At 53.7% G+C, this 15,024-nt stretch overlaps 1 protein-coding gene across 1 annotated transcript in view; it reads right to left on the bottom strand.

Moving 5' to 3' along the window:
• Positions 1–4,943: 4,943 nt before the first annotated feature.
• PLPP3 (phospholipid phosphatase 3) overlaps positions 4,944–15,024 on the bottom strand; it is a 79,049-nt gene continuing 68,968 nt past the window's right edge. The window contains 4 exon segments of the mRNA XM_056815058.1: positions 4,944–6,635; positions 6,637–6,678; positions 12,909–13,051; positions 13,054–13,084. Of these exon segments, the coding sequence (XP_056671036.1) occupies positions 6,552–6,635; positions 6,637–6,678; positions 12,909–13,051; positions 13,054–13,084 (300 nt within the window). The 3' untranslated portion in view covers positions 4,944–6,551.

The raw sequence follows: 15,024 nt of genomic DNA, 5'->3' as shown, positions 1-15,024 counted from the left end.
TCAAATCCTACTTCAGACACTTCCTAGATGGATGACCCTGGTCAAGTCACTTGATGCTATTTTCCTCAGGTTCCTCATCTGTAAAATGATCTGAAGAAGAATGGCAAACCCACTCAAAGATCTTTGCCAAGAAAGTCCCCAAACAGGTTTGCAAACAGTAGGACATGATTGAAAATGATTAAGAAAAAACCCAAACTGAACATCAAATGGTATCAGTGGGGTAGAAGAGCCCTGGGGAAATTGGAGAAGTTTTTTCTTTCACCTAAGTGACTTGCCAGGCAGTGTTCTGACCAGTTTCTGAGGAACCTGAGCTCTTGAGCAGATAATACTAATCATGGATTTCATTCCTATAATTCTTGAACGGCTGCAAGTACTTTACAAATACTATTTCATTTAGTTCTTACAACCACCTTGGGAAAGGTCAGTGTAATTGTTATCCCCATTTTACAGATGAGGAAACAGACAAATAGAGATGAAGTGACTTGCCTTGGGTCACACAGATTATTAAATGTCAGAGGCTAGATTTGAACTCAGGTCTTATCCCAGGCTGCCTAGCTGGCTGGCTAAGGGCACAGAGGCACAAAGAATAGATTCAGGATTTGAAACCCAGATCCTGGTCCTGCTCTCTTTCCACTACTGCCTCTCCCTTCTAGCCTTATTTCTCACCTAACTGCATTATTCTGGGACTTCTCTGATTTTACCTCCAGACTCCAAAGAGCTCATTAACAGGAAAGCATCGTCCTGCCAGGGCTGGCCACCTCCTCCTCATCTTCTGTCCCTCTGCTTGCAAGGTAGAACCATGTACGAACTCCAAAGCTCCATTTAAGGAGGGAGCTCAGTGCAGACATCCCATCATTTCTCACCTGAGGGTACGACTTTGGGGACCCACCTCAAGCCTCTCACTTGCTCCCTCCCCACCTTCTCACCCACTTTTCAGCTTCCTTCTGGGTCAAGTCTTCCCCCATCCCCAGGAAATAGAACTTCTTGGAGGGCAGGGGCTGTCTTTCTGTCTTTCTTTTTTAATATTCGAATGGCCAGTTTAGCCCAGTGCCCGGTATACAGTGGGTACCTAATAAATGTTTTCTGATAATTAACACCACCATTAAACTCTCCATTTGTCTGGGCTGAAATTTGTACCCATTTTACAGATGATTAGGAAGTTGAATGTTCGAATCCCAGCTTTTGCTCTCTAATAGCTTCGTGGCGTTGGGTGCTCACTAGGCGACCCTGACTGTCCCTAAGCACCCCAGATCTTGGTGTTCGGAGGTTGGACCAGCCAGTCTAGGATGCTGCGGATAGTGCGGGCCGGTCTCGGACTCGAATCCAGGTTTTCGGATTCGGAGCGCCGCGTTATTTTACCCTCTTAATCCAGTATCACGCTCCTTGTAATCCCATTATTCGGGTCAGCCTCCTGGGTTTCTCCTCGCCCCGCCCCCAGGACCACGTGACCGCCCATTGTTCTGCTGGCCTGAGTCAAGCCTAGGGCTGAACCGTCCCTCCCCCGAGTCTAGGAAGCGGTAAAGCCCTGCGAAGGCTCCGCCGATCCGTGAGTCAAGGAAGCAGGAAGAGAGAACTGACGGGACAGAAAAGGGAAAGTTGCTGTTTACCCACAAATGCCACAGTCGGGAGGGGAAAGGAAGTGCTGAAAGAGACGCCCATAAACCCGAGAGTCTCCAGAAGAAACCCTCGAGGGGAGTCTGCGATCGGAGCCGGGTCCCCTCTTAGCTGGCCCTCCGGCATCGATGACGTCCCCAAGGTCAGCCTGAGCACCTCCCGGGACCGGGAGCTCACTACTCGCCCTGGGAGGCAGCCTTGATTTTCACAGCATTCCAGAATCGAAGCGAACTGAGTGATCCTCTCGAAGGAGAACGCATGGTCTCCTTACAACCGCTCAGACCATTTGGGAATAGGCTTTCTACTCTAGGAAAAATAAACCGCGCTGGATTCTTCAGAGAACATCATTGCCCTCCTTTATCCTTTTACAAAATAAAAACCCTTCTGGCTTAGAATCACACCTGTGTATCGGTTCCAAGGCAGAAGTCCCATGGGGGTCAAGTGACTTGTCCAGGGTCACCCAGCTGGGAAGTGTCTGAGGTCAAATTTGAACCCAGGACCTCCTATCTCTAGACCTGACTCTCCATCCACTGAGCCACCCAGCTGCCCCCCCCCCCCCCCAGGTCCTTCTGAAACTATTTTGCTCGTTTCTTATATAGCACAATAGTACTCCATTACAATCAGATTCCACAACTTGCCCAGCCATTCCCCATTCCCGGCACCCCCTTGCTTTCCAATTCTTTGCCACCTTAAAAAGCTACAATAAACATGTCTGTGCCTGTGAGTCCATTTCCTTTTTCTCTGATCTCTGGGATACGGACCCCTGGGGCAAAGGATGGGGCACAGCTTTGGAGCCCTTTGGGCACAGCTCAAATGGTTTTGGAGGTAGCAGTTTGGCAGGAAGACGAGATTAGTTTGGGATGAGGAAAACACTGCAGGGTTCCTTAGAGAAGGTGCAGGCTTTCCCCAAGCTGAAAATGAACTTCCTCATCTCTTAGATCCTCTTAGAAGGCTTTGCTTCACCCAAAGGGCAGCAGCTCGAGGGCCCTCCTCTACCAGGCCGTTCCTGACCAGCCTTCACACCTCCCATCTCCTCACCAGCCGAGACCTACTTGGTGCCCAACTGACTTAGATGCACACATGCAGCTTCACACTAGTAGACCAGAAGCTCCTGGAGGACAGACAGAAGCTATTTCATTTTTTGTCCTTGATCCCCAGCCCAGAGGACAGAACCTGGCACAGAATTAGTGCACAGTAGATGCTTGTTGAATGAACAAATGAATGAACCCAGGGTGAGTGGAAATGAGTAGGGAAGTCGATTCAATTTAGGACAGTGGTTGGTAAATGCCATGAGTCAGAGATGGGATGACAAGATTGCACAATGAGTAGAAACAAGGACTTTTCCTTCCTCTGACCCCAAAAGCACCCTGTGATCACTTCCTATGCTCATTAGCCTTCTTTTGCTATGAAGTACTTTCCCAAAGCTGGTATGTAATTAATCATCCATCAGCTATCTTTCTGTCTGTCTACTTCTCCACCTACCTATCATCCATCTATCCATCTATCTACCTTTCTATTTGCCTATCTGTCTACCCATCCATCTGCCTTTCTATCTTTCCATCTATCTGTCTACCTATCCATCTATCCATCCAGGTTACCTATCTGTCTGTCTACCGATCCATCTGTCCATCTACTTTTCTATTTGTCTATCTATCCATCTGTCTGTCCATCCATCCATCCACCTCTCTGTCTATCCATCTACCTTTCTATGTCTATATCTATCCATCCATCCATCCATCCATCTACCTTACTATCTCTGTCTATCTATCCTGTCTTAGCTATCTATCTGTCTGTGTACCTATCCATTTATCCATCCATCCATCCTTCTGTCCTTCTGTCTGCCTGTCTATCATCCTGCTCTGGTAGGTGTTTCCTCAGTGGGAATTCTCCCTGGAATGGAGGCATAGAGGTGGTTCCTTATCCTTCCCCCCCACTTCAGGGCAGATCTTACTTGGATTAATACAATAGTCACTTTACAGTATGATGGAATTTAATGTTTGAATCCGCAGTTTTGAAATGGCCATCAGAATTTAGAGATCATTGGGAGCTTGGGGCAATGGCATGCCTCAGAGCAGAATTTCAGCATTAAAAAGGGTCCAGTTACCCTGGCTAGGCACTGAAGAGGTAGCTTCATGGAGGGCAATGAGTTCAAAAAGGTCAAAAGACTTGTTTTCAAATCCTGCCTATGACACTCATTAGTTCTGTGACCTTCAAATCCTCTTGTCAGAGCCTTGGTCTTTTCTTCTATCAAATGGTTATTTTTTTGAGAAGAGGCAGCTTATCTATCCTGATGGCTCAAAGGATAGCGTGCTAGGCTTGGAGTCAGGAAGACTCATCTTCTGAATTCAAATCCAGCCTCAAACACTTAGTAGCTATGTGAGCCTGGGCAAGTCACTTCATTCTGCTTGCCTCAGTTTTCTCATCTGTAAAATGAGCTGGAGAAGGAAATGAGGAAACCATTCCAGTGTCTTCATCAAGCAAATCCCAAAAGGGATCACAAAGATATGGATGTGACTGAGAACCCAGAATGGACAAACCCTCCTCATTTATATGAGTGAAACCCAAGGCTCAGAGAAATTATTGACCATATTCTTGTCCTATTGGGGAGGGAGTGGAGACCCAGGGATGGGACCATTATCCCTGGTCCCAAGAAAAGGTGTGCCATTCTACACCCTTCTGGAGCCACCTTTGGGTTTTCCAAATCTAAATAGCCGTGGCCATCATTCCTTTTGGCTGGTTTGTATCCCTCCCTAGAGTGTATGTTTCTAGAGGGCAGGAACCGCATTTCTACAGGGAGGATCAGAGAAACTGAGTCAGTGGAGCAAGAGTGGAATGATGGAGCTGGCTTTAAAGCCAGAGACTGTATATATTTGAAGCTAAGGGGCAATAGGCAGCCCCTGGAGGTTATTGAATAAGGGAGGGGCACTATAGAGAATGGGTAACTGACCAATCTATAATTCGTGCCTGCTGTCTGCCCCCATCACTTAGATCCCTTTGATACCCGAGCAGAGGATGGAGTGGAATGAGAGAGCCGAGGCAAGATGGGCTTTGGCAGTATCAGCACCCGGTGACGGCACTATCAGAGGAGAGAGGAACCATACATAAGGGAGGTGACAAAGCAGGATCAACGAATGTGGCAACGGATTTAATTTGGGGAACGAGAGAGGGTGTGAGGAGTCCAAAATGGGGTTAAATGTCTTCATCCAGGGTACAAAAGTCGAGGCCAGGACCGGTGGCCATCCAAAGTTCCCCAGTTCTAGAGCTAGCAATCCCCACCATCCCCAGCCCTTGACCAGAGATCCCAGGAATCCAGAACACCCACAGTGGAATTAGTCGTGTTATGAGCTTTTTATTTCAAAAGCACATTTATACAGCCATTGTTTTGTGGATACAAACTTTTGTGTTCCTGTATTCTACAAAAGTCTTCGAATAGTCCTTTTCTTTACAAAAGTCAACATTACAAAAATACGGACAATTTCCCTTTTTATACAACCGTCTCTAGCTGTCGCTATCTTTTCTCCATTTCCTGACGACTCCTACAGAGCTACAAACATTTTAGTTGACTAGATGAACAAAAACAAAAAGTAACTCAATGCTTTTTCAAGCAGCATGATGTAAATAACACAGGTCAAGACACCGTTGATAATCATAGTGGATATATCTAAAATTGTTTCAGAAATAATATCTTACATAGTTAATTTTTAATGTTTTATACATTATTTATATAATATTTATATATAAAAATCATAGCTTGCTATAGTTGAAATGGTAGGACGGATTCTTGAAGTTGAATGTGCTCATGGCCCATCCGTGTGGTTTCAGATGACCCCTACGATGTTTAGCCCTTGGCAAGGTCTTCACCCAAGATGTAGAAAGAGCTTTTTTTTTTTTTAATCCCTTTTTTTTCCTTTCCTGGGAAAGCCAAGTCGTTGCGTTGCTACCTACTACCTCTAAGGAAACCTAACTTGTCGGGCCTTCCGGATAGAGGAGGAGGAAATGGAAGCCCCGAGAGATTGTGGCGGGGACGCGCTCTGCCCTGCAGAGTGTGCGGAAGCCCGCCGAATCCTCGGCTCCTGGGACGGACTCCATCCCAAATCCATAGTGCTTTACACATCAAGAAGAATGCCTCAGAGGCCCCCCACAGAAGGCCCCCGCAGAGGTGCCGGACAAACCTGCCGCCCCTGGGCCAGGCGTTCTTTTTGTCCCCCCCCCCCCCCCCCCCATTCGTTGTACTTTTAGAGAAGGTTCGTTTCTTTCAGGGCAGAATCCAGCCCTCACCCTGGACGTGTCTAGGTTCATGTGGCTCGTGGGAAAATGACACAATTCGCTAACTTTGACTTTGGGGGGAGGGGGGACAGATTTCATCTAAAATGCACGTGACGTAGCCAAATGCAAGTGCAGATCGAGCTCCACGTCCCGCTCCGAGCACGGAGAATGGTGCATCCAGAGAGCATCCCTTGGGCCGCCCTACAAGTCAGTCGTCCGCAAAGAGCATCCTAGTGGCTAAAAGCGAGCTAACTTCGGTGACTGGCTGGAACGAGGGTAAAGTGGTAAGTAAGAGACGAGTGCGTGTCGGACCCTGGGCCGGGGGCGAGCCTCGGTTCAGTGCTTTTCTTTGCCTCCTGGGGGGGCTACAATCGGAAGCGGCTCGCGGGGGCGGGCTCCGGACAAAGCCGCCTCGTGTCCACCCGTGAACAAGCCAGCGCCCACGAGAACGCGGACACGCGGGGCCCGCCCGGCCGAGAACGCAGGCACTCGGCAACCGTGTGTCCGTGGTCCCCGGGTCCCCGCCCATGGCGGAAGGCCACCGAGTAAGATGGGTTGAAGAAGATCGGGCGGGCAGAAAGTTTCCCTACATTCTACTGTCTGATGAGATTTGAGAGCAGCAGGTGGACGCTGTCGCAGTCAGAGTGCCAACCTCTCCGGAGCCGAGCGGCTTACACCATGTTGTGGTGATTGTTTCTGTCTATGATGTCCACCGGCGAGAGGATGTCCTTCCGGAGGGGAGGGGGCGCCAGGGAACACGGTCGTCTTGGTCTTGAAGAGGTCTGACACGAAGAAGACCTAGAAACAAGCACAAAGAGCACAGGCAACGTCAGGACGTGCAAGGAGAGACCAAAGCCACTCCGAGGTCAATGGGTTCACTGTAGCCTGACCAGGAATCCCCTCAGCAACATTTCTGTGTTGTTAGCGCCCCAGACTCGGCAGGCACTTGGTAAAGAGGCTGGTGGATTCTCTTCCTTCTTGAATACTTTCAGGGGTGAGGAACCCGCTACCCTAGGAGGCCATCCGCTCCACTTTGGGACAGCCCTTCTTTGTCAGGGTTTCCTGATGCTGAGCAGACAGAGCCTGGCGCTTCCCTCCTGCCCGCCTTCCATCCCTGCAGAGCCCATCACGCCGTTCAGCTTCCACACCCGTGTTTCCACAAGGCCGCCTCGCCCCTCCTGAGTGGCCAGCCCGGCGGAAGTCTTCCTTACCACTTACGTGCCACTGGGAGGGCTTCCTCACTGGTCTCTCCCTGCTCTTAGCCCACAAGCTCAAAGACTAGTATGGAAAAGGGAGCAGGAAGGCGTCGAGGGGTCATCCGCACCTTATAGACGGAGAAAGACTCAGCCAGAGTCCTCTTCTAGTAGAGGCCACGGGCGGCAAGAACAGAACCCAGATCGGGCTGTTCTTGCTCAAAAGCCAGTCCTCCTCCTCCTGCAGGCCCCCATTAAAGACGAGCCAGACACTCCGAGGGGCTCCCCCAAGCCACGGAAAGACTCGCTGCCCAAAGGAGTCACCTTCATGGTCGTCAGAGTGTGCAACTTCCAAGAGCTCCAAAAGGGGCCGTTTTCTGGCTGTGAACCTCACATCAGTCTTGCTCTCTGGGACTGAGGAGGAGCAGGAGCAGGAGCAGGAGCAGGAGCAGGAGCAGGAGCAGGAGCTTTTGGAGGAAGTCAACTTTGAAATCTAATCTTTGGCTAAGTGATCCAACATGGTGGCTCACAGCTCCCAACTTGACTCTGGTCTAGTACACACACAACCTTCCCGGAGCAAGAGGAAAAGTTAGCTCCACCCAGCTGAATCCTTTTTTTTTTAAACCCTTAACTTCTGTTTTAGAATCAATACTAAGCATCAATGACTTGGCCAGGGCCACGTAGCTAAGAAGGGTCTAAGGCCAGATTTGAACCTGATTTTCAATTCTCTCCCTCTCCCTCTCCCTCTCCCTCTCCCTCTCCCTCTCCCTTTCCCTCTCCCTCTCCCTCTCCCCTCTCCCTCTCTCTCTCTCTCTCTCTCTCTCTCTCTCTCTCTCTCTCTCTCTCTCTCTCTCTCTGTCTCTCTGTCTCTCTGTCTCTCTGTCTCTCTCTCTGTCTCTGTCTCTGTCTCTGTCTCTCTCTCTCTCTCTGTCTCTGTCTCTCTCTCTCTCTCTGTCTCTCTGTCTCTGTCTCTGTCTCTGTCTCTCTCTCTCTCTCTCTCTGTCTCTCTGTCTCTGTCTCTGTCTCTCTCTCTCTCTCTCTCTGTCTCTCTGTCTCTGTCTCTGTCTCTCTCTCTCTCTCTCTCTCTCTCTCTCTCTGTCTCTCTGTCTCTGTCTCTCTCTCTCTCTCTCTCTCTCTCTCTGTCTCTCTGTCTCTGTCTCTGTCTCTCTCTCTCTCTGTCTCTCTGTCTCTCTGTCTCTCTCTCTGTCTCTCTCTTCTCTCTCTGTCTCTCTGTCTCTGTCTCTGTCTCTCTCTCTCTCTCTGTCTCTCTGTCTCTGTCTCTGTCTCTGTCTCTCTCTCTCTCTCTGTCTCTCTGTCTCTCTGTCTCTCTCTCTGTCTCTGTCTCTGTCTCTCTCTCTGTCTCTCTGTCTCTCTCTCTCTCTCTCTCTGTCTCTGTCTCTGTCTCTGTCTCTCTCTCTCTCTCTCTCTCTCTCTCTCTCTCTGTCTCTGTCTCTGTCTCTGTCTCTCTCTCTCTCTCTCTCTCTCTCTCTCTCTCTCTCTCTCTCTCTCTCTCTGTCTCTCTGTTATACAAACACCGACGACTCATGAAGCACAACCTCAGAAGGACTCACACTGCTTCCAAGAGGCCAGGGCTTGTGTGTGAATGGGAGCAGGGTTGGGGGGACACAAAGAGAGCAGAGAAACCAAACCTTCCGCACTTGGAGGGAAGCCACTCCCTGGAGCAGGCGCTCTCGGCCCATGCAGAAACCTCGAAGGCGTTGGGAATGTCCTACCCAAGGAGAGGCGCTCCGACGGCCCCGTGGGCTCTCCCACCCGCCCCTGCTCAGTCCCCTTGGCACGTCCTGTCCGGCGTGGAAGAGGGTCACATGAACGCGTGGCTCAGGGCACGCGCTCGCTTCCCCTCCGGCTTGCACCAAGAAGGCCGCTTCGGCTTTCACGGGCTACGATGCCCGACAATGAGCAAACAACAAAAGCCCCAACGACGTCCGGCGGCTTGTTCCCCCCGCGCCGGGGGTTCGCCTCTCCCTGGAATCCCTGCCCTTCCCATCACAGACAAAGCAAGGGTTTCCCAAGCCGGAGCCCGTCGCAGGACCAGCCGTGTTCGCCACGCGGAACCTCTGAGAAATCCTTGGCGGGCCCCAAGCGCGGACTGCCGCGCACTCCGTCCGGGACGTGTTCTTGTGCGCGCGGCTCCGTCTGTTCTTTCTGACTCTCCCCGTCTGTCTAGGAAGGAACACGAAGCCTTCATCCTGGGGCGGAAGAGCCGGAAGGGCCGGAAGGGCCGGGGCCGTGCCCGGAGGCTGCAGGTGCACCTTCTGTCCGCAGGGCTCCCCGCTGCCCCAGCGTCCCCTTGGGTGCCCGCCGGCTCCCCTGGGAGGGCAGGCGCCGCGCCTGGCCCAGCTCTCACCATCCCAGCATTTCAGGCTTGGGAGGGAGCTCAAAGGCCCGTCCATCCAAGTCTGGTACGGTCAGGCCCAGGCCAGCGCCCAGCCTCGTGCCGAGGCCGGGGCCCCCCTCCGCCCCCTCGTGGGATCCAGGCTTTCCCCTGAGTCACGGGGAAGAAGGCGCCCGGCGAGAGGCACGTCATGGCAGCCCCCTCAAAGGCGGCGGGCCACTTCCTGCCGTGGCATGACTAGACAGAAAAGGGCCCGTCACGGCTCTCAGGGTTCGTCTCCCTCCGTCACAGGCAGCTGGCCAAGCCCAGGACGAGCCGGATCGGTCAACAAGGAGAGTCCTCGCTGCGGCCCCTCGTCAGGCGGACGGACGTGCCGAGCCGTCACGGGGCAAAGGCTGCGCCTCGGCCCGGGGGTAGAGGTGCAGGCCTGCAGCCCTCCGGCCCCTCTGCTCATCCCAAGAGGAAGGTGGGCCAGCAATCCACCTAACTCTGTCTAGCCCAATGATGAGTCGGTCAAGAACAGAGATACGGGGGCGGCTCGTTCCTAGCCGTGTGACCCTGGCCAAGTCACTTGACCCCCCCCCCCTACTCTTTTGCCTTGGAACCACTATGGAGCACAGATTCGAAGACAAAAATAAAGGTTTAGATTAAAAAAAGAAGAATGGAGATCCAAAGACAAAAACGACTCGGACCTCGCCGCCAGGGAGCTCCCGTTCTGCCGGCCCGTCCACGGAGCAGCCGTCACAAAGCACCTCCTATGTGGGCACGATGACATGACCCACCCGGCCCTCAGAAAGCTCACTTTCCTTCGAAGGGAAGCACTGCGTCTACAGGCCCTTTCAGGACAGATCTGAGCCGTCTACACGGATCCCTCGGGGCGGTCGGCGAGGAGGTCGTCTGTAGAAAAGGGGCGCCGTTTGGCCGAGGCCCGGCTCTGGCCCGCAGCGCCACGTAGGAATGGGTGCGGGTTGGTGGGAGTCTCCCCAGAATCGGCCTCACGGCCTGCTCGAGCTCCCAAGGCACCTCGGAGGCAGTGAGGCTTGGCCAAGGGGCCGAGGAGTCTTCAATGGAGGCTGCTGGCCTTCACAGCACCCCGCAGAGCCGCCCGTGTTTATGGACGTCACTGGCAGCTGCTTCCTGTGTCATGGAGGCCGGCCCACGGCCGTGAGGTCCTCATCCTGCCCCCTAACCTCTCCGGGCCCCCCAGCCTTACCATCTGTTCAGGGGTCAGGGAGGAGTCGACCTGGCGGTGTGTAAGCAGACAGGAAACGGGCCCGGCCGGTCCAGGCCTTCATCCGAGCCCCGGGGCTGCCCTGGAAGTGGGAACAACTGCGGCCCGTGTCGGGGCTTGTCGGAGCCCCTGAGCGAACCTGCCCGAGGCAGACAGACAGACGGGGAGGGAGGACAGACAGGGGACAGGAGAAGAGCATCCTGGGATGAGGACATGAGACTCCGCCCTCTTAGACCTGTGGCCTCGGTCTAGACAGACCTGCAAGAACCAGCCGGAGCCACCTTGCAAAGAGTCTGTCGTTGTTCTGCTCTCCCCACGGCTCCGGGCTCTGAAGCAATTCGCTGCCCGCTGCCTCCGGGCCGGGGGAGGCTTTCCAGGGGTTTTCAGAAGGGCTCGGTCCGTTTCCCGCCCCTCCAGAGGCGGGGGGGGGGGGGGGGGGGGCAGGCCGGGTCTTGTTGCGAGGATCCTGCGCTCTCTAAGGCCTGCACCCAAAGGTGCTCCTGTGGGGAGGAACCAGCGTGGGTTTGGGGCTCCGCTTCTGCCCCGGACGCTCTCGGGACCTTCTCACGAGGACACCCGTGAGGACCTTTCTTGGAGGCTCTGAGGCCCGCCCCGCTCGCTTCTCGGCTCTCTCACACTCCCTGATCTTCCAGTAGTTCCGGGTCTGCCCGGCTCCAGCGTCCTCCGTCCTGCTCGGACAGCGCCTCGTTGGGCAGACAAACCAAGGCCGAGAGGAGGCCGCGGCCCCTCGGGCCTCCTGCGGCGTCTCTTCTCCTGGGTCTGGCGGGGCCGGCGTTCCTCTCCCTCTCCCCAAGCCAAGGGCGCGGGTCAGGCTGAGCCCGGGTCAAGCTCCCGTCCTGTGGCGCGGCCGGAGCTGCAGGATGCAAGTCCGGCCCTCCTTTCCCCTCTGACCAAGTGGAGGCTCCGGCCAAGCCTCGCTGTACTCGGACGACAGCCGCGACGCCCTGGGCGCAGAGGGGGGAATCGCCCCACCCCCACCGGGCAAAGGAGGAAGCTCGGGCTCGGAGAGGGGAAGTGAGCGCACAGGGGCGGAACAAGCCTGCCTTCAGAGGCAGCAGCTATCCCTGCGTGAGCCCTTCCCCGGCCTCAGTTTCCTCTCTTGATGATAGGCTTGTACTCAGATCAGGAAGGTCTTTCCAGCTCTCCATTCTTACGTCCTCGTTCGCACCTCTCTGCCTCAGTTTTCCTATCTAAGCAATGGGGATAAGGACACCCTCACCTCCTGCCCCTGCCCCTACAAGGGTGTTCTGTGGGTCTTGGAGCCAGTCAGCATTGCTCTTGGAATGCTCCTCCGCCTCCCTGGCACGGGGTCACAGAAGGAGGAGGTCAAAAGCCCAGCGGACGAGGGGTCTAGCTCTTCTGGACTCGGCGGCCGGCACTCTTGACCCTGGTGCCCGGGACGTGGACCAGAAAGGAAGGGTTGAATGTGTTGTTGTTGTTGTTCAAAATGCCATTAAGAGAACTCCGTGCAAATGAGATCAGCGTCCCACTGAGCAAGGGAAGGCACAGGGAGCGGCCCGCAATGGTCACCTCTTGAAGGGACGGAGCCAGGAAATTGGGGCGCCCCATCCCTGGGAAGGAAAGAAAGGCCGACTCTGTCCCTCATTTTGGCGGCCCAACAAGTCCAAGCTAAAGATGATGCAGGAGAAACTTCCTCGGCATCATCCCCATCTTCCAGGGTGCCCAGAAGGCTGCCAGCTCCTGGAGTCAGGAAGGCCTGGGTTCCAATCCCACCTCCGATGAAGCCTCGGGCCAGCCCTTTCTCCTGTCCTTGAGGGTCCGCTCCATCCTCTGTCCAACGGCGTTGTCTGGGGGATTCACAGAGGCTATCGGTGGACGTGCCCTTCCTAGAACGAGTATCACTACGGAGCCCAAAGCAAGAAGAGGGACTGCCGGGGAGAGACGAGGGAAGGTCCGTCCGTACGTGGCGGCAGACCCTGGGTGGGTGCCGTGACTACAGAGATCTGGGACACAACAGAGCGCGTGCCCGCACGGCACTGCATCTGAGAGGTTACTCTGAAGAGGAGCACCACCGCCCAGAGGGAGAGCTCCCCGGGGGAAACAAAGCCCCGGTCCGAGGAGGTGCCCGTCTGCACCCACGGGGGGGCGCCGGGGGCGGGAGTCTGCTGCAGCGGCAAAAGAGTACGTCTGGCTCCCGTCCCTGCCATTCTCAGAGCAGAATTCATTCATTCAAGTTAGGAGGACCATATTCAGAGCTGATACTTACTATGCAGAAGGCCACCAAGGATCCCTGTGCAAATCCTGCCAGGACGTCTGAGGGGTGATGCTTGTGGTCAGACACCCGAGACAAGCCGGTGTAGAAGGCCATCATGATGAGTGTGAACTGCAGGAGGGGCCGGAGCAAGCGGCTCCTCTCCAGGTGAAGCGGGCCTGCAGGTACAGCTGCAAGAAAGAGACAAGACACAAGCATGAAGGGCAGCCTCCTGGCCAGGACCGTTGGCCTGTCCCTGAACTTCTGGAAGCAGAAGCTGGACTAGATGGTCACCGAGGCCCCTTCCATGCCTCGAATTCTGAGCTAACCCTCTTTGCCTCAGTTTCTTTATCTGTCAAATGAGCTGGAGAAGGAAATGGCAAACCACTCTAGTATCTTAGCTGTGTTCTTGGGCAAGTCACTCTGGGTTGGCCTCAGTTTCCTCATCTGTCAAATGAGCTGGAGAAGGAAATGGCCGACCACCCCAGGATCTCTGCCAAGAAAGCCTCAATGGGATCACAAAGAAACAGAACAACAACACTAACCCAAATGGGCACAATCCTGCTTACTCCATCTGGTTATCTGGAGGAAGATGCTTTAGCTATCACAAAGTGCTAGAGAAAAGGGAGTTTTTGTCAATATTTCCATCAAATAAACCCCTGACTTGGAAAAAACAAAAACAACCAGCATTTTGATTCATTAGCAAAGCTACAAGCACAGAGAGAAGACTGGCGGTGCTCAGGGGGCAGAGAGCATCGGATCTGGCATCAGAGGAGCTATGTTTGAGGCATCTCAAAAAAGGAGGCCGAAAGAGCTGACTGATGGGAAATGAGAGACCCACTCTGGGCCATCAAAGTGCCCTCCAGGACAGGGACAAATCCCGGCGTGAGTGTGAGTGTGTTGGGGGGGGGGGGGGCTGCGAAGAAGGAAAGGGGAGGGGGGAGACTTTGTGTGAAGGAAGAAAGAAAAGTCGAAGTGATGTCATCTGGGTATTGTCCACTCCCAGCTATCTGGACGGAGTTTCCGTTTTAACCTCGGGCCACAACCCATTTCCCAGGTTCCTGTGGGAACTTGGGAAGCGAAAGGGAAGAGACAACCGGACAAGTGGCAGCTTCCTCCCGCAAATCAAAGTGGAGAAGGCAGGACAGGATGGGAGAGGAAAGAAGGGCGAGGAGAAGTGTAGGAAGGGAGCCAGGGCAGGAGAGGCTAAAGATAGAGCAGGACGGTGCCCTTCCCCAGACAAATGGCCACCTTCCTGTGGCAGGCAGGAGGAGGAAGCTGGCAGAGGGAGCCTGGGGAGGGGAAGGGGGGCAGGGTCAGGAGGTCCTGGTGCTGCAGAGGGTGGGCAGGCAGCAAGAACAGAAAGGACCAGCCTCTGGGGAGAGAGGCAGGGATGGAGGGAGGAGGTGGGCAAGGGGCAGGCTGGCTGCTGGTCACGAATTCAAAGCCATGCGGACGGTCAGGGCTTGAAAAGTCCTTTGAACAGAGAACATAAGACTCTAAGTGCTGGAAGACATCTTAGGAGGATGTGAGTGCTGAGAACATGAGCTATCGGGGCCCGAAAAGTCCTCTGAATAGAGAACGCAGAATAGTAGTGCTGGAAAAGGCCTCAGAAGGATGTTAGCCCAGAGAACATGGGATGTCCAGGCTCAAAACATCCTCCAAAAGGGAAACAGCAAATGTCGCCTTAGAATACAGAACATACAATGTTTGCTCTGGAAGAGATCTAAGAAAAACAGGCCACAACACAGAAGTTAGAGATAGAAACCTAGAATGTGGATATTTAGTTCATAACAATTGGGCTGGAAAGAACCTCAGAGATTATCTAGTCCAAACCACTCTTTCAACAAGAAAACAAAATAACAACAACAATAACTGAGGTGTGGAGAAAGAGAAATGACCTGTCCAAGCTACCGCAGCAAAATCAGGCCAATGATCCCCCATCCGCCCCCCCAAAAAAGAAAACCACGTTTCTGCTCCAACAGAGAAAAACAGCAAAATTAACAAAATAAAACCTGAAACTAGATTGGAAAGAAGGCAAGAAATAAAGGCGAGGAAGTGGAATTAATCAGTTTGGATGTAAAAGGGAAAACTCATCGAAATCTCCCTCTAACTTCCTTGGTTTCTTCAT

The sequence above is a fragment of the Monodelphis domestica genome, chromosome 2, assembly GCF_027887165.1.
Source record: "Monodelphis domestica isolate mMonDom1 chromosome 2, mMonDom1.pri, whole genome shotgun sequence".
Taxonomy (NCBI): domain Eukaryota; kingdom Metazoa; phylum Chordata; class Mammalia; order Didelphimorphia; family Didelphidae; genus Monodelphis; species Monodelphis domestica.
The sequence above is the reverse complement of the archived record's forward strand: the minus strand, read 5'-3'. Positions and strand labels throughout refer to the sequence as shown.